The 23,847-nt window shown below is 49.4% G+C and overlaps 1 protein-coding gene across 5 annotated transcripts in view; it reads right to left on the bottom strand.

The window, feature by feature from the left end:
* CACNA2D1 (calcium voltage-gated channel auxiliary subunit alpha2delta 1) overlaps positions 1-23,847 on the bottom strand; it is a 1,217,365-nt gene that overhangs the window by 394,744 nt on the left and 798,774 nt on the right. For all 5 annotated transcript variants that reach the window (XR_009555717.1, XM_060244655.1, XM_060244656.1 and 2 more), the window contains exons 9-10: positions 12,627-12,677; positions 7,680-7,779 (exon numbers count right to left, since the gene is read on the bottom strand). Coding sequence is in view for 4 of the 5 variants with exons in the window: in XM_060244655.1 (XP_060100638.1) it covers positions 7,680-7,779; positions 12,627-12,677 (151 nt within the window). In the remaining variant the exon portion in view is untranslated. The remainder of the gene's footprint in view (positions 1-7,679; positions 7,780-12,626; positions 12,678-23,847) is intronic.

The raw sequence follows: 23,847 nt of genomic DNA, 5'->3' as shown, positions 1-23,847 counted from the left end.
TTTTGCCTGCCTGATCACAGTCTTGCATTTGATTTGCCACTGCCTGTGTTCCCTTTTATTAATCTCACTTGGACTGGTTTTCCACCGCTTAAAGGACTCGAATCTGGGAGAACAGGTTTTGATACCCCACTCCTCCACATACACCTGCTGATGTGACTTTGGGTCAGTCAGAGTTAAGAATAGCTGTGATCACATGAGCAGTTCTCAAAAGAGCTCTCTCAGCCTCTCCTACCTCACAGAATATCTGTTGTGGGACAGGGAAGGGAAAGGAGATTGTAAACTGCTCTGAGACTCCAATTGAAGGGCAGGGTATAAATCCAATCTCCTCCCCCTCCCCCTTGTTGTTGTTATTGTTATTATTACTACTTTGACATGCCCCAAGTTGTCCTGAATGCTTTTTCTAAGTAAAACAGAGACACAAGAATCAAGTAATCATTTGAGACTGTAGGTGATGCCTAACTTTGCATTTGATATGCTGCATTTTCTGCATCAAAATGGGAAATTAGAACAAAACCTAAAACTCCCTTGCAGCCAAAATGACTCAGTCAAAGTGATTCTATTTTGGTCACCTGGCATAGTCTTGATTTTCTCTTAAAGCACACGTTTTTGCTTCTTGTCATGGAAGGATAAAAGGAATTTCACTAAAATCCCATTATCCACAACTACTCCAATCAAACATCATAGAGTATTTACGCAAGTTCCAAGCTTTAAGTCAGGGGTGTCTAACTCATTTGTTATGAGGGCTGGATCTGACATAAATAGGTCTCTGTGGGGCCAGGCCATATGTGTCATAAAATGTAATTTAGGGGAGATATAAACTTTATAAAGGACACAAACACAATTAAAGATTTTTTTAAAAAAAAAACTTAAAATAAAACATGCTTAAAACATTAGCACTCTTCAATATTTTGTGTATTTAACAGTCTCTAATAACTGACAACTCTTGCTCTGATGAACCTTGGCCAATAGAAGAAAAAGAGGCTTGGATCAATAGCACTGCTGTGTGACTGAGAGAGCTCAAGGGAGAAGCCTAGAGGCTCTGCTCCATAGCTTCTGAGATAGAGCAAGCTTGGCAAAGCAAGTTGTGATGCAGAAAGAAGTGAGAGAAAGAGAAGGAAGCAGATGACAGCCAGTTGCTCTGGGGGCCTGATCCAGCCCTTGGGCTGCATGTTTGACACCCTTGCTTTAAGTCATGTAAAGTAAATTATCTTTCTGTTGGTGTGGGGTTTTACTCTGAAAAGGCAATTGTTGTGTCCTAGGCTTAAATGGGAGAACTGTTACTTTTGGAGGGAACTGTTACTTTTGGAGGGAAGCTGAACAAGCCAAAGCTTGTACTCCACACCAGGGTTCCAGAGAAGGCCTAAGCGTGCCCAATCAGGGGAAGGATTGAAACATAAGTAGCCAATCAACATCTAGGCTCATACTGTACCCTGATAGGCCCTTAGGGCCCTGTAAATAGCCAATCCATGTAGATAGTTAAGGACCAATCAGAAGGGGGCAAGAATTGTATAAAAGAGCGGGAAGTTTGAATAGAGCTCAGTCTGTGTGTGTGTTCCTGAAGTAAAGCTTGCTGAAATCACTCTCCGACTCTGGTCTCTTACTGCGCCAACCCCAGTACTTTACACTGGCGACGAGGATGGGATGTCAGTAAGAACCAGCAACAGAACCAGGAACACGGAAAGGTGGCTAAATCCAAGCCATCTGGGTCCGCACCTCCGCTCTGCGCACACCCCAGCTCGCAAGCCGCCCAGACACGCTGCCAAGAATGGAGGCTCCAGCCAACCTCCTACAGCCCTTTAGCATCGATCGCCCCGAGCTGTGGGACTCATGGGTCGAAGGCTTCCAGTCATACCTGACCTTCTGGAAGATTACAGAGACTACCATGCAGAGAGCTCTGCTTATCAGTACGTGTAGCACGGAGACCGTGGACTTAGCCAGGGCTCTTCTCCAACCCAGGAAGCTCTCAGAGACGCCGGTGGACGACATCATCAGCGCTCTGGAGAAGTATTTCCAGCCCCAGCCAACCAAGCTCACCCGGCACTGGGACTTCCGACAAAGGACACAGAAGGCAGGTGAAACCACGATGGCGTTCTTGACAAGCCTGCGCTGGGTGGCAAGCTGATGCAGTTTCGCAGACCTCAACGAAGCCCTTCTCGACCAGTTTGTATGGGGCTTGAGGGACGAAAAACTAGTACAGAAACTCCTGTCCCTCTCTGAGTGCGACCTAACAAAGGCAATCGATGTGGCCACCAGCTGGGAGAAGGGCAGATCAGCAGAGCCACGGCTGACAAGACAGGCTGCGGCACACCAGATCAACCCTGAACCATCTACAGAGGACTCAGACGAGGACAAAGCTCTACAAACCGGCTATCGTTCAGCAGGAAGGAAGACCACCCATGTCCCACAGGGCATGAGACACAAGACACTACCTGCATGTGCAAGTTGCCGGGGCCAGCACGAGCGGAAGACCTGCCGATTCCGGAATGCCACCTGTCGACTCTGCAACAAGGAAGGCCACATCGCCTGCGCCTGCAGATCCAAATCCCGAGCACGCGTCCCGCAAAGATCTGTGCACTCCGAAGGCCAGCCAGACTTCGAGACCGACGCTCTCCACGCCCACCCATACCCGGTACAGTACCTACCCTCGCCAGTCAGGCCCTCCAAAATCCGGGTCAATGTAGGGATCGGGGGGGTGCCCTGCCAAATGGAGGTGGACTCTGGGTCAGCATCATCTATTATAGCGGCAGAGACATTTTTTAAAATTCCCACCAGGCTGAGGCCTCGTCTCAGGGACCCGGGGTTTACCTTAGTGGACTTCCAGAAGAATAAGGTGCCTATCTTGGGAGTGGGCCCGGTCCCAGTCCAATACAAGGGGTTCAAGGGCCAGCTACAAGTGCTAGTGGTCAAGAACCACCTTACAAACCTTTTGGGTGTTGACTGGTTCAAGCCCCTGGGAATAGAGATCAGGGGGGTCAATAAGACTGTCGGAGTGGACTTTAACAAGGTTTGCGAAGAGTTCCCGGCCGTTTTCGATGGCACCTTGGGCTGCTACACGGGTCCCCCGGTTACACTACACCTCGACCCCACAGTGCGGCCTATTAGGCTTAAAGTGCGGCGAGTTCCATTCACGCTCAAGCCTAAAATTGAGGAGGAACTGGATAAACTGATTGCACAGGGAATACTAGAGCCTGTCACCCACGCAACCTGGGAAACTCCCATCGTGACTCCAGTCAAGCCCAGTGGGGAGGTGCGGATTGTGCAGACTATAAGTGCACCCTCAACAAGGCTCTTCAGGCCCACGCATACCCTGTGCCCATCGTCAGCCACGTTTTAGCCACCCTAGCTGGCGCAAAAATTTTTGGCAAGTTGGACTTGGCCCAAGCTTACCAACAGCTGCCGGTGGATGAGGCCACGGCCAATGCCCAAACAATTGTGACCCACCGGGGGGGCTTTAGAGTAAAGCGGTTGCAATTTGGCGTGAGTGTGGCTCCGGGGTTGTTCCAGGAACTCATGGACTCTCTTTTAAAAGGACTTCCCGGAGTCACTCCATTCTTCGATGATGTGCTGATCGCGGCAGCCTCGCCTGAAGAATTCGCCGCCCGCCTTAGAGGAGTCCTACAACATTTTGAAACAGCCGGCCTCAAGGTCAAACGGGAGAAGTGCCTCCTGGGCGTGGATCGGGTGGAATTCCTGGGGTTCTCCATCGATGCCCAGGGAGTCCACCCCTCTGACGCCAAGCTGCGTGCCATCAGAGATGCTCCAGCGCCCACCAACAAGCAAGAACTCCAGGCCTTCCTCGGCCTCCTAAACTTTTATCATGCTTTTCTCCCCCACAAGGCAGCGGTGGCCGAACCCCTGCACCGGCTTCTAGACGAGAACCGACCCTGGGCATGGGGCCGCCAGCACGCTAAAGCCTTCCAGGATATCAAGGGCCTCCTGATGTCCAACTCCGTCCTTGCCCATTTCGACGAGACCCTGCCCTTGGTCCTTGCATGCGATGCATCCCCTTATGGCGTGGGGGCAGTTCTGGGCCACCGACTCCCTGATGGGACCAAAGTCCCTATCGCGTACTACTCGCGGACCCTCTCGTCAGCGGAGCGGAACTACGCCCAAATCGACAAAGAAGGGTTGGCAGTTGTGGCCGGCGTAAAAAAATTTCATGATTACATCTACAGCCGGCCCTTTACCCTCTATACGGACCACAAACCCCTCTTGGGCCTCTTTGCATCGGACCGGCAGACCCCTCAGGTGTTGTCCCCACAGGTCCTCTGTTGGTCCATTTTTCTAGCCGGCTACACCTACACCCTAGTGCATCGCCCGGGCAAGGCAATGGGCCATGCTGACGCCCTGAGCCACTTGCCCTTGCCTGACGTGGATCCCGATCCAGCCCCGGCTCATCAGATCCTACTGATGGACATGCTTCCGGACAGGCCATTGCTCGCCCGTGACATTGCTGCCCGCTCCGCTCGTGATCCAGTCCTCTCCCGTGTCTTGGACTGGGTGGGGAGGGGGTGGCCTAGGGGCTCGACTGGGCCGGAATTTACTCCGTTTGCAGCCCGGAAAGACGAACTATCCACCCACAAAGGCTGCCTACTATGGGGCAACAGAGTCGTCATCCCCAAACCCTTGCAAGACCAAGTGCTGAGAGCCCTGCACGAGGCACACCCGGGCATAGTCCGCATGAAGGCTCTCACACGGAGCTATGTCTGGTGGCCCGGCCTCGATGCAGAAATTGAGGCTTGGGTTAAAAGGTGCCCGACATGCCAGGTGTCAAGGCCTGACCCCCCACGTGGCCCAGTGCAATCATGGGAATCCACCAAAACCCCCTGGTCAAGACTGCATATGGACTTTGCTGGCCCCTTCCATGGGTGGACTCTACTCATACTAGTGGATTCATACTCCAAGTGGTTGGAGGTGGTCCAGGTGCCCTCGCCATCGTCGCAGGCGACCATCACGGCTCTGAGGGCCATCTTTGCAACCCACGGGTTGCCGGAGACCATCGTCACCAACAACGGCACAGCATTCACGTCCGCAGCGTTCCAGGACTTCTTGGCCAAGAACCTCATCAGGCACATTCGCTCTGCCCCGTTTCATCCAGCCACCAACGGCCAGGCAGAGCGGATGGTGCACACGGCAAAGGAGGCCTTGAACCGTCTGGGCCCCTCAGACTGGCCAAAAGACATGGCGTGTTTCCTAATGGCCTACCGGACCACACCTACCGCCTCCACAGGTCGCAGTCCAGCAGAACTCCTCATGGGCCGCCGCATCTGCACCCTGCTGGACAAGCTGCACCCTGACCGAGCCCCAGACAGGTGACCAGCGCCGGAGCACCTTAAAGCCCCCAGAGGGTTCTACCCAGGTGAGACAGTGTGGGCACGGAACTATGCCACCACTGGCCCCGCCTGGCTCCCTGGAAAGGTGGACCACATCTGCCTCTGAAGCAATTTTTTTAAAATTACACAGAAAAACAGTGATATATGAATAGTAACATTTTTATGAGGAGTAATGTAAAAGTTAGTCTAACAGTTTTATAATCCTTCTGGGACAATCTCAAACAGGTTTATTCATAAATAAATCACATTTTATTCAATGGATTTTATTCCCAGAAAAGTGCTCTTAGTATTGCATTCAAAAGACCCAGACTTCAGTTTAGTGCTGAATTCTGCCCTCCAACCCAAGAAAGATTCGGGGTGTTTCACTATTATGTAGTCAAAGACCATTTGTGTAAACAACATTCAAATAAAAATGGAACTACAGTATTACACAGACAGAGACCCTCATCTCCAGCCCTGTTCCCTCTGTCCTATGGAGGAGTGGTGAGTTGTATCTAGAAACAAAGACAAAGAATTCTTGGCAGTGACGGGCTGTCTCGGATGCCTACTTTACATTTATTATTTTTTGATTTACAGAATTTATATCCCTCCTTTCTACCCTAAGGCAGTTAGCAAATAAGACAGTTAGCAAATTAAAACATGCACAATAAAATCACATTTTAAAACTAGTAAAATTACCCTTCAAAAAAAAAAAGTAAAACAAGAGCTGGAATATATATAAAACACATGACAACAATCAAAAAGTTCTCAGGCACCAGGTTAAAATGTTCCTGTTTGCCCAGACTTCAAATTGAAAGTATTCTTCTACCTTTTAGAGATTGAAGAGAAGATATTGGATTTATACCCCACCCTTCACTACCAGAAGAAGTTTCAGAGCAGTTTACAATCTCCTTTCTTTTCCTCTCCTCACAAGAGACACCCTATGATACAGGTGGAGCTGAGAGAGCTCTAACAGAAACTGCTCTTGAGGGGAACAGCTCTGTGAAAACTTGTGAATAAGTCCTTGCACTTAACCACTACACCAAACTGGCTTTTATTTATTTATTTATTTTAGTAGATTTCTATTCCACCTTACCTGTGAACAGACTCAGGGCAGAGTACTTTATGGCTTAGATCCTGCCTGTCAATACTGATGTTTTAGTGACCTACTTTCAAGATGGTTTTACAATACTTCGGTATTGATAGCAGTTTTATAACTGGTACAATCAGAATACTTTTATTGCTAGAGATATTTAAGAACATAAGAGAAGCCATGTTGGATCAGGCCAATGGCCCATCCAGTCCAACACTCTGTCACACAATGGCAACAAAAAAAATTATATACACACACACACATATATACACACTGTGGCTAATAGCCACTGATGGACATAAGAACACAAAACATTTGTTTTGTTGGGCTGTTTTTATTTGATTCCACTGGGTTGGAATTTTAGTTGTGATGTCTTGAGCAGATCTTTGAAGAGGTGGCATACAGATTCACAAAACAAACTCTAAATATATTTGACTGCTTAGTAGAACTAAAGAATTAGTGGTCTCCTAGAACATGCTCCAAGATCACCTGCAACATTCTTGAGTGCCTGCAGCTAAAACAGATTTTTCAGCAGATGAAAACTACTCAGTTACAACAGACACTCTGAAAACCACTAACCTATAGGGATAAAGGTGCTAACCTCGAGGTGGGCCCTGGAAATCTTCTGCTATTACCACCAGACAATCTTCTGCAATTATCACCAGACAATAGAGTTCAGTTCCCCTGGAGAAAATGGCAGCTTTGGAGGGTGGACTCTATGGTATTGTATCCTACTGAGGTCCCTTCACTCCCAAAACTCCACCATTTCTAAGGTCCACCCCCAAACTCTCCAGGTATTTCCTAACTGAGAACTGACAATCCTAACAGGGATATTTGTTCCATATTTATGCCATTACTAAAGAAGTAGTAATAGTATTCATAGCAATCACAGCAGTACTGGGTATGCAGTATAATTTCTTTTAAAACTGACAGACCTCCTGCCCTTGCACCAACTGAGGACAACCTGCTGTACTTCTTCATATCCACAATCTGTTGTCTTATAGCAGTTCAAGTCAGTAGCATACAGCTGGGGTTAAGCATTTCAAGACAGCCAGGGGTCTATTTAGGAGTTCCCATTGTTTCAAAGAGGAATGTTGCCTCCCTCCCCCCTCTATTTCCATTCTTTGGCTCTATCAGTCAACCGCTTCCAAATTTGTCTTCAATTTTAATAATAAAAAGGCTGCTTCATTTTCAACATACATCTCAAATATTTTTGTGTGTGAGTAAATTTCAAAGTAATTTTCTTGGACCACAGTTAAAAGAGAGGTACTCACTGAAACAACATTCACAAAATCATCATCGGACAAAGTTTCTAGCATCTCAATGACAGATGTCCGGATCAACTTCAGTGTCAATCCACTCACACTGCCGCTCCTACAAAGAAGTTTTGTTTAAAATATCAACATGTCAGTAGACAGACAGTAGCTGGGATTTTTAAAACAACTCAAAGATTATTTTGATTCACACATTACCTTTTTATAGTAAGACTAGTAATAAGGCCCGTTGTGAAGAAAAATTCAATAGGCTCTAGAAAGAGGCTCTGGATGAGTGCCCCCCCCCACTCTTGCTGTCTTCCATCCACCCAGTGAAGGCATGCACTCCCCCCACACCTGAAGGGAAGCTGATGTCTGTCATCTGGAAAGCAGTTGTAATTCTGAGTGATCTCCAGCCCTCACCTGGAAATTGCCAACAGTGGTTCCCCAGGAGGAAATGGCATTGTATCTGTCTGAGGTCTCATCCCTCCTCAAACTCCACCCCTTACATCTCCATTATCTAACCTGGAGTTGGCAACTGTATCTCCTTCCCGTTATCTGTCTCTCTTTCAGCTTTCCATTGCCTTTCCCCTCCCTGCAGCTTCTACATAGGAAAAGGACAATCTTTCTTCACACTGGTGGGGGGGGGGGAGACCAAAGCAGTTTACATCATTCTCCTCTCCCCACTTTGATCTGCACAACCTTGTAAATTAGGTTAGTCTGTGACTGGCCTGAAATCACCCAGCCAGCTTCCACAGCAAAAACCTGGGTCTCGCAGACCCCGCTCTGAAGCCCCCCTCCCCCATCACTGGCTATCCCCACATATGTGTTTGTGTGTGTGTGCCCTCCCTGCAGCATCTACCTAGTAAAAGTAGTTTTTTTCTCCACAATGGGGACAAAAACAGGAAGCAAGTGACCTCAGCAGGGTATAATGACATAGCCCTCACCTGGAGATTGGCAACAATGGTTCTCCAGGCAGAAATGGCTAATTTTGAGAATGGATTCTATGCCATGGTACCTGGCTGAGGTCCCATCCTGTCTCAAACTCACCTTCTCCAGGCCCCACCCACCAAATCCCCAGGAATTTCCCAACCTGGAGTTGTCAACTGCTAATTCACATTGGCTGTCATAAAGGGACTGCTGCTGTACAGGAGCAAGCAGTCAGGCCTAGTTAAGTCATGCCAGCTGGGTGGCATCAAGTCACTCAGAGGGTGCTGCCAGACCTAGGATAGCCAACTTCCAAGTGGAGCGTGAAGATCTCCTGGGATCAGCTGAATTCCAGACAACTGAATTGCTCACCTTTTGCAGAGTTTTACACCTACATTTTCAAAAGAAGGAAGAAAGCCTGAAGGCCCCTCACTCTCACAGAGGCTGGAGATTCAATTCAGCTCTCTCTCAAGATTGCCCAGTCATAGGTATGCGGGGGGGGGGGGGGGGGGTTGAAACCCCAGTCAAGGCTCTGCTGTCACACACATACTCCCAATCACCAAAAATGGGCTTTGCTTTGGGTCTGGTTGGAACTGAGCTTTTATTTCAGGAGGGGGGAGGAGAAGTGGGCAGAGCCACAAAAACCCTGGAGCAGGGGAGAGAAGCCGCCCCAGGCAAAGACCCCCGCTCCCCATGCAGCAGTACATACATTGCTGCCACATACTGCCTCTTTCTCCTTGCAAGTGAAGCCAAGCTCAGAGGAGAAGAAGGCATCCAGCTTGGCTGCTCTCGCATGAAGGTGAGAGCATCCGGGTTGGCTGGGCGGACTCTTCTCCTCCAAGCTTGGAGAAGAACACGCCCCGCTTGGCTGCTCTCATTTTCAAGGCAAAAGTAGCCAGGTGGAGTGCATTCTCCTGAATCCGGCTTCCCTTGTGAGGGAAGCCGGGCTCAGTGGAGAGTGCCACCAATGCACCATCCAGACACTCTCAGCCGAGAATGGTGGGGAGGGGGCACCCCAGACCACCGCCAACCTTGCCTACTCCCTTGTGCCGGGCATGGATCATGCTGCCCCAGGCAAGGACCTCCACCCCTCATTGTGGTGTGCACATTGCTGCCATGTACCAACTCTTTCGCCTGCCCAGGACTCAGGCAGGTGAAGGGGGCAGCACAGCACCTCTCTGCCACTCAATGGCTGCATTTGTTTGCAAAGCAAGGCAGCCTCTGAGCGGTACACATGTCACCACTGCCTGTTTTTCCTGCCCGGGATGCAGGCAGGCCCAGTGCTAGGGCCTTGGGCACCCCAGGCTGGCACCTGCCCCACGCCCCCCACCCATGCCTGCCCTGCTGCCGGATTCCTGTCCATGGGGAAAGCAGGTGACATGGCATGGAAGGAGTGCTGGGTAGGCTTTGGCTGAGCCAGGCATGCGCAGTGCACTCTCGGGGGTGTGGAGCACCTCCGAGAGTGCACTGTGGAGGCATTCTCCTCTGAGTTGTGCTCAGAGAAGCCGTGCCAATGCCCTGCCCCGCTGCTTTCACCTTTAAGGCGAGAGTAGTCAGGTGGGGTGTGTGAGTCAGGCCTCCCTTGCAAGGGAAGCCCAACTTGGAGAAGCTAACTCCCCACCTGGCTGTTTTCACCTTTCAAGTGTAGAAACAGCCAAAGACAGTGAGAGGGACAGAGAAAGAATGAGAGGAATGAATAAAGTGAGAGTTATGTAAAAATTTGGGAGAAAGTAAGAAAATAAAGGGGAAGGAAGGAAGGAAGACAGGGAGACAGAGAAATGACAGGAAGACAGGCAAGCAGGCAGGAGGGTAGGCAGCCATTAGAAGCCCGCTTTTCACCCCCTCCCACTTGCAGGTGGGGAGGGAGCGAAAGGGACCTTTCAAATGGCTTTCTGCCCAGAGTAACCTAATTTGAATAGAAAGAGTGAAGACTATTTGCATGTGAAAAGGGGGCTTGAGTATAGAGAGTATAGAATATAGATAATCTATTTCTCTGGTGTTGAACTTCCCCCTCCTCCCGTTGTGATGGAACCTTCCTTTTCTGTCCATTGACAATATTTAACTGTTTTCTGTAAGAATTTGCTTCAGTGTATATTGTTATTAAATGATGTTCAATGTTACTTAAGCAAGTATGTCTGCCACATGATATTACTTCACACTGGATTCAACCACAGATTGTGCTATAAATGAAGAGGTGGAATATTGCCCCATAAGGAGGCAATACATATTCCTGCAATTTCTGGGACTGTGTCTGTTTATTTCTCTTTTTCAGAAGTTGGGGAAAAATAACAACACACAAGTCTTCATATATATTCTATATATATAAAAGGCAAGCCATCTACTTGACAACTCACCTACCCTCCCATTGTCTGAGTCATATGTTGTTCAATCTCCATAGACAGTAGCCCCACCTTCCAGCCTCAGAATAGACGAGGATTGGGCCATTGAGGAAACTGCCTTCATATCGGCCTGTCCTGCCAGGTCCTCCATTTTCCCTTAGTGGCTGTTGCTAGTCAACCACAGTATTCCAAGTCTGGTTCTGTCAGTAATAGGCAGAGGGTTGAGGCCCTTTCCAGGTCTATTTTGGCCTTTGAGGGAGAACTCATTGGGGCCAGTCCTTACAAGGTTTGCCCACTCCAGGTTGGGAAATTCCCAAAGATTTGGTGCTGGAGTCTACAGAACCCAGAGTCTAGGGAGGTGAGAGGTCTCATCTGAATATAATGCCATACATCTTCCACAGCAGTTATTTTCTCCAGAGGGAGACAGATCTGTTCTCTGGAGTTCAGTTGTGATACCAGGAGATCTTCAGGCTCCACCTGGAGGTGGCTAGCACAGGCCTGGCTGCTTGATCCTTTTCATTATCAGACTATGACAGCCAGTGAGATGTACTAATTACTGCTTCAAATCAGGGTCTGCCATATCAAGGTTCTTGCTGTGGAAGCTGACTGGATGATTTTGAACCAGTCACAGACTTTCAGCCTAACCTTCATCACAGGGTTGTTGTGCAGATCAAATGGGGGAGAGCAGAATGATGTAAGCTGCTTTGGTCTCCACTGTGGAGAAAGACTGTCCCTTTCCTAGGTAGAGGTTGCAGGGATGGGGGAGGAGATGGAAAGCTGAAATCAGTGGCACAGATAAAAGTAGGTTTGATGTTTGGCTGGGAAGGATATAGGATTGCCAACTTCAGCTTGGGAAATTTCTGGAGATTTGAGGGGTGGAGCCTGGAGAGGATGGAGTTTAAAGAGGGGTGGGACCTCAGACAGGTACGGTGCCATAGACTCCACCCTTCAAACCAGCCAATTTCTTCTTGGGGAACTATTATTGTCAAGGCTGGAGATCACTAAGAATTACAACTGCTCTCCAGATGGCAGAGATCACTTTCCCTGGAGAAAATGGCTGCTTTGCAGGATGGACTTTGTGTCATTATACTCTGCTGAGGTTGCTTCCCTACTGCTTTGGTCCACACTGTGGAGAAAGACTGCACTTTTCCTAGGTAGAGGCTGCAGAAAGGGAGGACGAGATGGAAACCTGAAGTCAGATCAATTCCCCTAGAGCAAACAGCAGCCTTGATGCCCATACTCTATGATATACCATAACACAACCAGGCCAGGCCAAAAAAACAGATCATACCACAAGCACATGCTGATGCTAAATGCTGCAAGGCTAAATATGACAGGAAAAGGTGACAACACACTGCAGACAAAAGGAATGCTGAGCTTCAGCATCTGCATGATTATTGTCATGCTATGATGCCACAGCAAATTGACCCTGAGTATGCAAGGCTGGGGCACTCGCTCAGAGGCCTCTTTCGAGAGCACATTGCATTTATTCCCACGAGCCTTATTCATAGCGTGTGTGTATATACAGAGAGAGAGGTCCATATTCAATTTGTTTCATCAGGAACTCAGATGCTAACAAGGCACTTCCATAAAAATAATTTTCATCAGTCCTCCTCTTCTCAATTTAAAAATCTTTCACAGTAGTTCTTTTGAACTTTCTCCACCCTCCCTCACACATGAATGTCTAATTTGAGTGACTTACGCATCCACTAGAATGAGCATATCTTTGGGAGATGCAGCTCCTTGGATGTACCTAAAGAGAGGGCATGGAAGACAGAAGTTTTTTAAAAATATGTCAGTGTTTGATCTCTAGAACTTGAGATGTCAAAAAACAGACAAAATCAAAATGGACGAACAGCCTTCTTGTATCTCAAGAAATTTATATTTATACACACACACAAATATGTTTACATTCTTTTTTTTTCACCTCAGTAAACCAATCAGAAGAAATCTTGGTTTCAGAATACTCAGTATATATTTAGTATACTCAGACTTGAATGACACAAGGCCAAAGGGGATTTAATAAATAAAAGAGATGCTTATGTCAACTTTTCTAACTGATGTATGCCAATAGTTCGCCACAATCAAGATAGACAATGCCATAAGCACTTCCATATCTATACTTAGTCAGCTCTGGTGTTTCTTGCACACAAAGTACCAAATCTTGTGCCCTGTTGAATTAGTAATACCAGTGAACGGTCACTTTAAGAGTTACAGGCTACTGCCTATTAAATCCACCTGGATAGCCCTACCTGTTTTGAGGCTATACCTGTCAGACATTGTAACTCAACCTTATTGCTATAGTAGATAGATATGCTTGCTTGACATGACTAAGTCCATTTTGTAGACTGTTAAATTTCATGCTTTATACTAACCCTGGGAACAGAGATGTGCATTTCAAACCAAAGCAATTGCTAACCGCAAGGGGAGGAATTTCTCACTTGGTACAAAGAACATATGGGGCCTTTGAAGCTAACAGGCCCCAAGGTAACCAGCAGGGTTCCTTCCCTGAGAAAGAGATAAGGGAGTATGGGAAGCGTCAACTGTCTCCAAGAGTGTGAGAATGGTTTTATTGTTATGCCTCTCTGTAATGTACAAAAGCCCAAGGCTTAGCCTTGGAGAGTATCAAACTCAATCTGCTTCTATACCAGACCGCTTGTTCTCAAATAAATGGATTAATTTTGAAACAAAATGATTCATGCTTGTTTGAAGTTCCAACGTCTGACAATACCATGCTGGAAATAGTGTTTTAGTCAAACTTTGAAATTGTAATAGTGTCCGAGAGAAAATAAATTGCTTTTTCCTGTGGTAAATCTAAGCAAAATAGATTTTTTTTCTTGATGTATAAATGGCTAAGGTCTTAGAAATGCATTTCATCCTTGTAAACTGCACCTTAGAGTGTAGGATTGACAACACAGAACTCTAAATAGTTTTGGTAGTCATTTGCTACCTTATATAGCCAGTGGAGTAAGAGAAACTATTCTGTTTATTTATTTATCTACCTTAAATACCACTCCATACGGAGTCTGGGCGGCTCACAGTCACAATACCACAATACAATACCTTAGGGTTATAAAATCAAAACATATATAACAATTTATAATTTAAAAACTAAAAAATGATGCTATAATTTTTTTTACATAGGCGGTCCAGCTTCGTTCTTAATTCTCTGTATTGCTCTATTAGGTGTCTTAAAGATGGATGGTAGTATTAAGCAACATACTAGTATCAGCTCTTCATGCATTATTTACTGTAGGCCTGCTGAAAAAGGTCAGTTTTATAGGCCCAATTTTATAATTGGGAGAGATCCCACAGGACTCTTGTGGCCTCTGGAAGTGCATTCCATAAATTAGGAGCTGCCACAGAGAAGGCCCTTGCCTGTGTAGAGCATAATCTGGCCTCCCTTGGTCCAGGGATGGATAACATACATTGACTTGCTGAATGCAGTGCTCTCTGGGGTATACATGGGGAGAGGCAGTCCCTTAGATAAACAGGTCCTTGGCCATATAGGGCTTTAAAGGTCAATACCAACACTTTGAAGTGGATTCGGTACACAATAGGCAGCCAGTGCAGCTCTTTCAGCACCGGTTGAATGTGCTCCCATCAAGTGAGTCCCATTAATAACCATGCTGCAATGTTCTGCACTAGCTACAGTTTCCAAGTCAGAGTCAAAGATAGCCCCATATAGAGGGCATTACAGAAGTCTATTCTTGAGGTGATTGTAGCATGGATCACCATTGCTAAGTTGCACTGCTCCAGAAAAGGGGCCAATTGCCATACCCACCACAGATGAAAAAAGGCAGACTTGGCAGTGGCTGCCACCTGGACCTCCATAGTCAGAGGGGGCTCCAGAAGCACCTCGTCAAAGGCCGACAAGGGAAACTCCCTTCCTGGACCACCGCGACTCATATAGAGAACCTCTGTCTTCGTCGGATTCAGCTTCAGTCAACTCAGCCTGAACCAGGATGTCATGGCTTGTAATGCCAGGTCTAAGTTATCTGGGATGGAGCCGGACCAGCCACCTATCAACAGATAGAGGTGGATGTCATCCGCATAATGATTGCACCCAAGCCCATACCTCCTGACAATTTGGGCAAGGGGGCGCATATAGATGTTAAATAACTTTGAGGATAGAACCACCCCTTGTGGCACACCATATATAAGTGGGTATCTCTGGGATGATTCCTCCCCTATCACCACCCTTTGTCCCCAACCTTGGAGGAAAGAGGACAGCAATTGTAGGGCGGACACCCAAATCCCCACGTTAGCGAGGTGGCTAGTCAGTAGCTGATGGTCAACCATATCAAAAGCTGCTGACAGATCTAATAACAGCAGCACCGCTGAGCCACCTCAATCCAGATGCTGCAGGAGAGGTCCTGTGACACGGGCGAAAGTCGGACTGAAATGCATCCAGTGCTGAAGCGTCATCCAGGAACTCCTGTAACTGAGCCGTTACAGCTGTCAAGCATTGTTTAATCTCTCTTTTATTGTCTGAATAAAACCAATATATTATAGAGATGTTACTAACTCTAAATTAAACCTGGGCACATCAAAGTAGAAAAGTAGAGACAGATCTTTCACGCCACTTTTGCTTACACTAACAGATGCAGGAATTTGCTCTTTGAAGAAAAGGCCTCCAGGGACAGTTTCCCAGGCTAGTCTTGGACCCGGGACGAATAACCACAGGGGAGGGGGAATCCCCCTACCAGCCTTTGACGGTGCGCCGCTGGTAGCGGCGGACAGGGTCAGGAGCTTGGGGGTGCTATTGGAGCCGTCCTTAAAGATGGAGGCTCAGATAGCAGCCGCTGCCAAGTCCGCGTTTTTTCACCTTAGGCGGGCAAGGCAGTTGGCCCCCTTCCTGGAGCGCGACGACCTAGCAACAGTGATCCATGCTACGGTCACCTCGAGGTTGGACTACTGTAATGCCCTCTACATGGGGCTGCCCCTGTCACGAACTCAGAAATTGCAGCTGGTGCAGAATGCTGCGGCCCGGCTGTTACTGGGTCTCCCAAAGTGGGGACACATTCAGCCGGGTCTCCGGACCCTGCACTGGCTTCCAGTGATATACCGAGTCCAGTACAAGGTGCTGGTTATCACCTTTAAAGCCCTATATGGCTTGGGACCTGTCTACCTGAAGGACCGTCTTTCCCCGCATGTTCCCCAGAGAGTACTGAGGTCGGGAACACAAAATCTCCTTACTGTCCCTGGGCCGCTTGAAATCCACCAGAGAAAGGGCTTTCTCTGTTATGGCCCCTATATGGTGGAATCAGTTGCCGGAAGAGGTGAGGGCCCTGCGGGACCTTGTTCAGTTCCGCAGGGCCTGTAAGACGACCCTCTTCCGGCTAGCCTATACCTAGTGTCAGAACTTGTAACTTTATTATTGCTAGCTTAATGTAGAACCAGTATAATTGATGGTTGGCAAGTATGCATAGAGTGGACCTGAGCGTTGAACCAGACCGACCCCATATTGTAACCTTTCTTAACCTGAAGTGCCTGAGTAGTAGTTAACCCTGCCCCGATGGTATCCAAAGTATTTGGGGGCTGTAGACTGAATAATGTTGTATCTCTGTACTTTCTCACACTGACACCCTTTGAAGCCGAATCGTGTGGCCTTCAGAGTAAGGAGGCAACGTCTTTGCTGATAGCACTGGTGGGAAGACAGATGTGCCTGTAACGGTGTGAATTAAAGCTTTGTGGGTTGTTTGTTTTACTATATAAAACTGGGCCAGTGCTGGCTCTCGCCATCACTGTTATCTTGTACCTTGTATCTAACAGTTCTTAGTTCTCTCTAATAAAATCCTAGCTTGGAAACTAAGTATGGGATCTGCCTGGAGTTCTTAAGTTCTGACATTATAACAGTGATCCCATTGTTTCGGAGCTTATCTGAACTGGAAACCCGGCCCGATGGCTGCAAAGGTTCCAGACAACGGAGAGCCCACCACTCCAACGGAGGACCCGCCGCTCGACCCGAAGGTGACGGGGGTGAGGCGCAAGATTAAGGTGCCCGCACCTTTCTCGGTGGACGCGTTCGCCGCACCCCGATCCTGGAGCCCGCGGAAGTCCACGGCGGCGATCGACGCGGCGGAGCAGCGGTACAGAAGTATGCTGGGCGACGGGGCAAGCGGAGACGGAGACGACGACCAGGGCGAAGGTCCAGAACCGCGAGGCGGGGACGACCCGGTCCGGAGCCTCCGCAACGACCTGTTCGACTATGTACGGGAAATTCACAACGACGTACACGCCTCCCGAGTTATGATGGCCGAGGAGATGCAACAGAACCTAGGCGCGATCTACGACCAGCTCCGCACCTTGCAGACGGCGGTCCTGGGGATCCCCGTGGGAGGGCTGCCGCTGGGGCAACCGCCCGTGGCTCCACCGGCCCCGCTGGCTCCCGCGCCGCCGGTGGTGCCCGCTCCAGCCCCACCGGCCCCACAACCAGTGGCGCCTCCGGCCCCGGGGGCCCCCGCGCCGCCGGTCCCAGCGCCTCCGGCGCCGCCAGTTCCGGCGCCCCCGGCGGTCCCCGTGCCCGCACCGCCAGCGCCGCCGGCCCCAGCTGCACCAGCCCTACCGGCCCTGCCGGCCCCGGTGCCCCAACCCGCGGCACCCCCGGCCGCAGGGGGGGGGAGAGAGCTGAAAATTACATTCGACGGGAGCCCAGAGGACGTGGAGTACTTCACCATACAGTGCGACACGTTCTTTACCCACTGGGGTGCGGACTACCCGACCGAAGCCAGCCGAGTGTACCACATTGCGTCCCGACTGAGAGGTCCAGCCCGCAAATGGTACGTCGGGCTGTTCACCGCGAGGAAGCCCGAGCTAGCAACCGTAGCGGGGTTCCTGCACGCCATGCTCCGCCAGTACGGCGACCCGCTCCGCGAGGAGAAAGCCATCGCAGCCCTCCAGCGCATCGAACAAGGCAACCGATCCATTCGCGAGTATGCCACGGAGTTCCTGGGCTACTGCGCGGCAGTGAGAGGGTGGAACGAGATTATGAAATATACTGCTTTTTGTAACGGGCTGAACCCGAACGTCCTCGACCGCTGCTACAGCCACGGGCGACCCGACACCTTGGTCGGGTGGATCCAGCTAGCCGGAGAGGTCGAGACCAACATCCAGCACGTGGGGCTTCGCCGACAGCAACTGGCGAAGAAGGGGTTGAAATCCACACCCACCAAGGCGGAGGGGCGACGGGCCCCGACAACCTCGACCCCCACCACTGCCCGAAAGTGTTACCGGTGCGGCGACCCGGACCACCTCGCCTCCAACTGCCCAGCCAAAGCGGGGTCCACCCCGCCGACAGCCAGGCCAACCGCATCGGGGCCCAAGAAGAAAAAGAGTAATCGGCCGAAAGAGCCCGGACGGGGCTCCGTCGCCACCACCTTGGCGACTGACGAGGATTTTACCGCCGAACCAGAAACCGTGGAAGAATCGACCGGGGAGTCGGACGACACCGAGTCGGCGGGAAACGACAACGACCTGCTTTAATGGGTGCCGCGAAGCAGGTCCAGCAACAGCCGGCACTCCTCACGGTGAGAGCCACTGGGGGTTTATTGTTTATGGCCGTAACCCTTCTCAACCCGAACCTAAAACGGTTCATGCATGCCCGAGCACTAATCGACTCGGGGTGCAACCGGGACTTAATCACCCCCCGCCTAGTAGAGGCGCTAGGATTAGCCACGTCCCCCCTCCCGCTACCCATGCTTTTCCAGCAGATGGACGGGGGGCCCATGAGGGGAGAGCCATGTAAGCTAGAAACGCAGGCGGTCCCCGTTGGGACCGAAGAGCATTGGGGGATCGAAACTTTTGTAATTGCCCCCTCTTGCTCGTTTGATGTGGTGATGGGCTCGGGTTGGCTCGCCCGCCACCAGCCAGACATAAGGTGGGAGGAGCAGATCGTCCGATTCCCGGACTGGAGGTGCGAACACCACCATTGGCGCCCCGAATGGGGGCCGCATCCGCCTCCCCGGAATGAGCGAGCCTGCCTCACCCTCGAGGAGGTCGCCTCGATCCCCAAAGAATACCGGGACTTAAAACTGGCCTTTAGTGAGAAGGAGGCGGATGAGTTACCACCTCACCGCCCCACGGACTGTGCAATCGAACTGATCCCGGGGCAGCAACTGCCAAAAGCGAAACTGTACTCCATGGGTTGGGCGGAGAAAGCGGAACTCCGCAAATTTTTGGACAAAAACCTGAAGCGGGGGTTCATACGACCGGCAACAGCCCCCCATGCCGCTCCCGTCCTCTTCAGAAAGAAAAAGGATGGGTCGCTTAGACTTTGCACAGATTTTCGCTCGATAAACGGGATTTCGATGTCTAATGCCTACCCGATCCCATTGATTAAGGACCTATTGAATACTGTGGCCACAGGGAAAATATTCACAAAACTCGACCTCCGAGACGCGTACTTCCGAGTCCGCATCAGGGAGGGGGACGAGTGGAAGACCGCGTTCAATACCCCGCTAGGACAATTTGAGTACTTGGTTATGCCTTTCGGGCTACAGGGGGCCCCTGGGGTATTCATGAACTTTATCAACGAGGTTCTGCGAGAGTTCCTGTTTAAGGGGGTGGTGGTGTACCTTGATGACATCATTATCTATTCGCCAGATCTCAAGTCACATGTACCACTAGTCAGAAAAGTGTTGAGCACCCTGTGCAAGCACAAGTTGTATGCCAAACTATCAAAATGTGAATTTCACAAGACTGAACTAGACTATCTAGGCTTCCGAGTATCGGGGGAAGGGTTGTCCATGGACCCAGCAAAGGTTCAAGCGGTGCTAGACTGGGAGCCCCCACGAACCCGCAAACAGCTCCAAAGTTTTCTCGGGTTCGCAAATTTTTACCGCGACTTCATAAAGGGGTTCGCCACCATCATGTTACCCCTTACGGAGCTCCTTAAAACAAAGGGGAAGGGGGCAGAGACAAAAAAGCCGGGCGCGCGCCTAACGTGGACGCCCGAGTGTCAAAAAGCCTTTACAGAATTGAAACGCCTCTTCACCTCGGAGCCCGTGTTGGCCCACCCTGACGAGTTAAAACCTTTCGTGGTTCAATGTGATGCTTCCGACGCCGCCGTCGGAGCCATATTAATGCAAAGGGGGGACAACGGGGTTCTGCGCCCCTGCGCCTATATTTCACGAAAGTTCTCGAACGAGCAGAAAAATTGGTCAGTGTGGGACAAGGAGGCTTTTGCAGTCATGTTTGCCTTGAAAACCTGGCGCTCCTGGCTTGAAGGGGCCAGAGTCCCATTTGAAATCTGGACTGACCACAAAAATCTCGAGGCATTGACCGGGCGCCGCAAAATGACTGCAAAACAAATCCGGTGGGCTGGGTTTTTCGCCAAATTCGACTTTGTACTGAAACACATCCCAGGTACCAAGAATTTCTTGGCGGACGCCCTCTCCCGCCTGCCACAGCACGAGAGCCTCCGCGAGGAGGTGGTGGACTCCCTTATCCCCCCTTCGGCCATCGCGGGGGGGGTCACCACCCGCTCCGGGAAGAGGATCGGCCCCCCGGAGCCGGACCTCTTGTCTCAGTTAGTTGCGGAGACTGCTCGGGAAGCAGACCAACCACCGAACCTCCGTAAAAGCGAGGACGGCCTCCTGTTGCACAACGAAAAGATCTATGTGCCCTCCTCCCTCCGCAAGCAGATTTTAGAGCATTGTCATTCCAGCCGCCTGGCGGGCCATTTCGGCTATGTCAAAACCCTCAACCTCCTTACCCGACAGTTTTGGTGGCCTAGGCTCAAAAGAGACGTCTCCGAATTCGTCTTCTCATGTCCCACCTGTCTGATGGCTAAACGAAGAGGGGGTAAACCTCCCGGCCACCTAGTGCCCCTCCCAACAGCCACCCGGCCTTGGTCGGTAGTGTCTATGGATTTCATTGTGGAGCTCCCGCCGTCGCAGGGCAAAACTGTTGTTTTGGTAGTGGTCGATACATTCTCCAAACAAGCCCACTTCATCCCCTGCAAGCAGCTCCCCACGGCTAAAAAACTTGCCCAACTTTTCTTTACACACATTGTACGCCTACACTCGTTCCCAGACAAGGTCATTAGCGACCGCGGGACGCAGTTCGTTGCCAACTTCTGGCGGGAGTTTTGCAAACTTGCGGGTATTGAGCAGGGCCTCAGCTCAGCCTACCACCCCCAGTCGGACGGACAGACGGAGAGGGTTAATAGCCTTCTAGAACAGTACCTCCGCTGTTTCATTAACTTCCAACAGTCCAACTGGGTGGACCTACTCCCATTCGCTGAATACGGCTACAACAACAGCCTTCACAGCTCTACTAAAACCTCTCCTTTCCAAATCATAAATGGCTATGAGGGCAAGCCTTTCCCAACGCTTCCCCTCCCTGCCACCCCCTCAGAACCCACATCGTGCCAACAATGGTGGGAAGGCCTTCGGGAGAGCTGGAAGGGAATTCAGGAGAACCTGGAGGAAGCGAAAAAGGCTTACAAAAAACAGTTTGATAAAAAACACTCTCCTGAATGGGAACTGAGAGTGGGAGACACTGTCTTTTTGTCCACAAAAAACCTCCCCCTTCCTCAGCCCTGCCGCAAACTTGCGTTGAAGTTTCTTGGGCCTTTTAGGATCAAACGAGTAATCAATAAGGTGACTGCAGAACTCGAGCTGCCCAAGTCTCTAAGCAAAATCCATCCTGTTTTTCATTGCAGCTTACTCCGGAAAGACCCTGGTGCCACGTCCTTCCATCCCAGGGCTCCGCCGCCCCCTCCGACGACAGTGAGGGGTCAGAGTCACCATGAAGTCCACGAAATCCTGGACTCCAAAGTCAAACGGGGGAAACTGTATTACTTAATCAGGTGGAAGCACTTCCCCCCGAGCTGTGATGAATGGGTCGAATCTCAGAACGTAGCTGCGCCGCAATTGTTAAAAAAGTTTCACCTGCTGTACCCGCACAAGCCCAAGCCGCCACCCCCCGGGGGAGGGCGCTTAGGGGGGGCAGTATGTCAGAACTTGTAACTTTATTATTGCTAGCTTAATGTAGAACCAGTATAATTGATGGTTGGCAAGTATGCATAGAGTGGACCTGAGCGTTGAACCAGACCGACCCCATATTGTAACCTTTCTTAACCTGAAGTGCCTGAGTAGTAGTTAACCCTGCCCCGATGGTATCCAAAGTATTTGGGGGCTGTAGACTGAATAATGTTGTATCTCTGTACTTTCTCACACTGACACCCTTTGAAGCCGAATCGTGTGGCCTTCAGAGTAAGGAGGCAACGTCTTTGCTGATAGCACTGGTGGGAAGACAGATGTGCCTGTAACGGTGTGAATTAAAGCTTTGTGGGTTGTTTGTTTTACTATATAAAACTGGGCCAGTGCTGGCTCTCGCCATCACTGTTATCTTGTACCTTGTATCTAACAGTTCTTAGTTCTCTCTAATAAAATCCTAGCTTGGAAACTAAGTATGGGATCTGCCTGGAGTTCTTAAGTTCTGACACCTAGCTTGAGAATTTAATGCAACTTGCCAGAGTTTTTTTATATACATTTCGAATATTTATTAATATTTATGGTTTTATCTGTTTTAGCTGTTTTAAATGTTTATTCTCTTATATGTTTAAATATTGCTTAATTTTATGTTGGATCTATTGTTGGAAGCCGCCCTGAGCCACCCGTGGGAAGGGCGGGATATAAATTCTAAATAAATAAAAATAAATAAATAAAACTTCTTAGACAATTTTGTAATCCGCATTATTGGGTTATGGTCAGCCCCAATTTTAGGTAAAATCTCTATTTACTTTGTTATAAGACCTAAGTCTTTAGTGCCCCACAACATGTCAATTCTGGAAAAAGTTTTATGTCTTGCTGAAAAAAAGGTATAGTCCCGCACTGCAGGATTAAATTTCCTACATATATCCTCCAAATTTTCTTGTTTGACCAGTTCAAAAAATGACTGGCAATTTTCCTTCCCTATTTTTTTTTTTACCCCCAGACCTATCTAGTGTGTTCTTAATTGTTCCATTAAAGTCCCCCATTATCAAAACTTGGTCATAAATCAGTTCATCAAATTGTTGTATAATGTCTTTTTTAAAAGCATCCTTTGCACCATTTGGTGCATACGGTCCCAATAACAACTTTTTTTTGTATTTAATATTATTTCTACTGCTACAAATCTTTCATTTTATCTTTAAACACTCATTTCGGCTCCAATTCTTGTTTAATATAGAAAATCACTCCTCGTAAATATTGTTCTAGAAGCGAATTTACGCGTTCTGTCTGCCTGTCTGTCTGGGGGTGATAGGCAGAGCGCAACCCTTGTTCCATTCCTGTTAATTTACAAAACTCCCGCCAGAAGTTGGCAACGAATTGCGAGCCGCGGTCACTAATGACCTTATCAGTGGACCTTAACAACGTGTTGGAAAAACAAATAAGCAAGCTTTTTTGCTGTAGGCAATTTTTTTACATGGAATTAAGTGGGCTTGTTTTGAGAAAGTATCTACTACCACCAATATTACAGTTTTGCCCTGAGAGGCTGGTAGTTCTACTATAAAGTCCATAGAGACCACGGACCAAGGGCATTCCACAGTGGGAGTGGGCTGGAGGAGTCCGGGGGGTTTCCCACCTTGTTTCTTTGCCATTATACACACCGGGCAAGTGGTCACAAATTCTGAAATGTCTTTTTTCATTTGAGGCCACCAGAATTGTCTATTGACTAGGTGCAACTTCACGTATCCAAAGTGACCTGACAATTTATTACAATGGCAGTGTTGTAAGATCTCTTGCCTCAGGGTCTTTGGCACATACAGATCTTCTTCGTGGTCTCTATGCTTCACACTCATGGGATAGTGCGCCTGCAGCGATCCCCGAATCGGTACCTGAAAAAGCCCGGGATTTTTTCGCGCTCGGCGCCAATGGGCATGCGCAGGCGTCCCAATGCGCATGCCCACCAGCGCCAGCGCGGGGATCCCGCCA

Source organism: Heteronotia binoei, chromosome 8 (genome assembly GCF_032191835.1).
Source record: "Heteronotia binoei isolate CCM8104 ecotype False Entrance Well chromosome 8, APGP_CSIRO_Hbin_v1, whole genome shotgun sequence".
Taxonomy (NCBI): Eukaryota; Metazoa; Chordata; class Lepidosauria; order Squamata; family Gekkonidae; genus Heteronotia; species Heteronotia binoei.
This window is presented reverse-complemented; position numbering and strand designations above follow the sequence as displayed.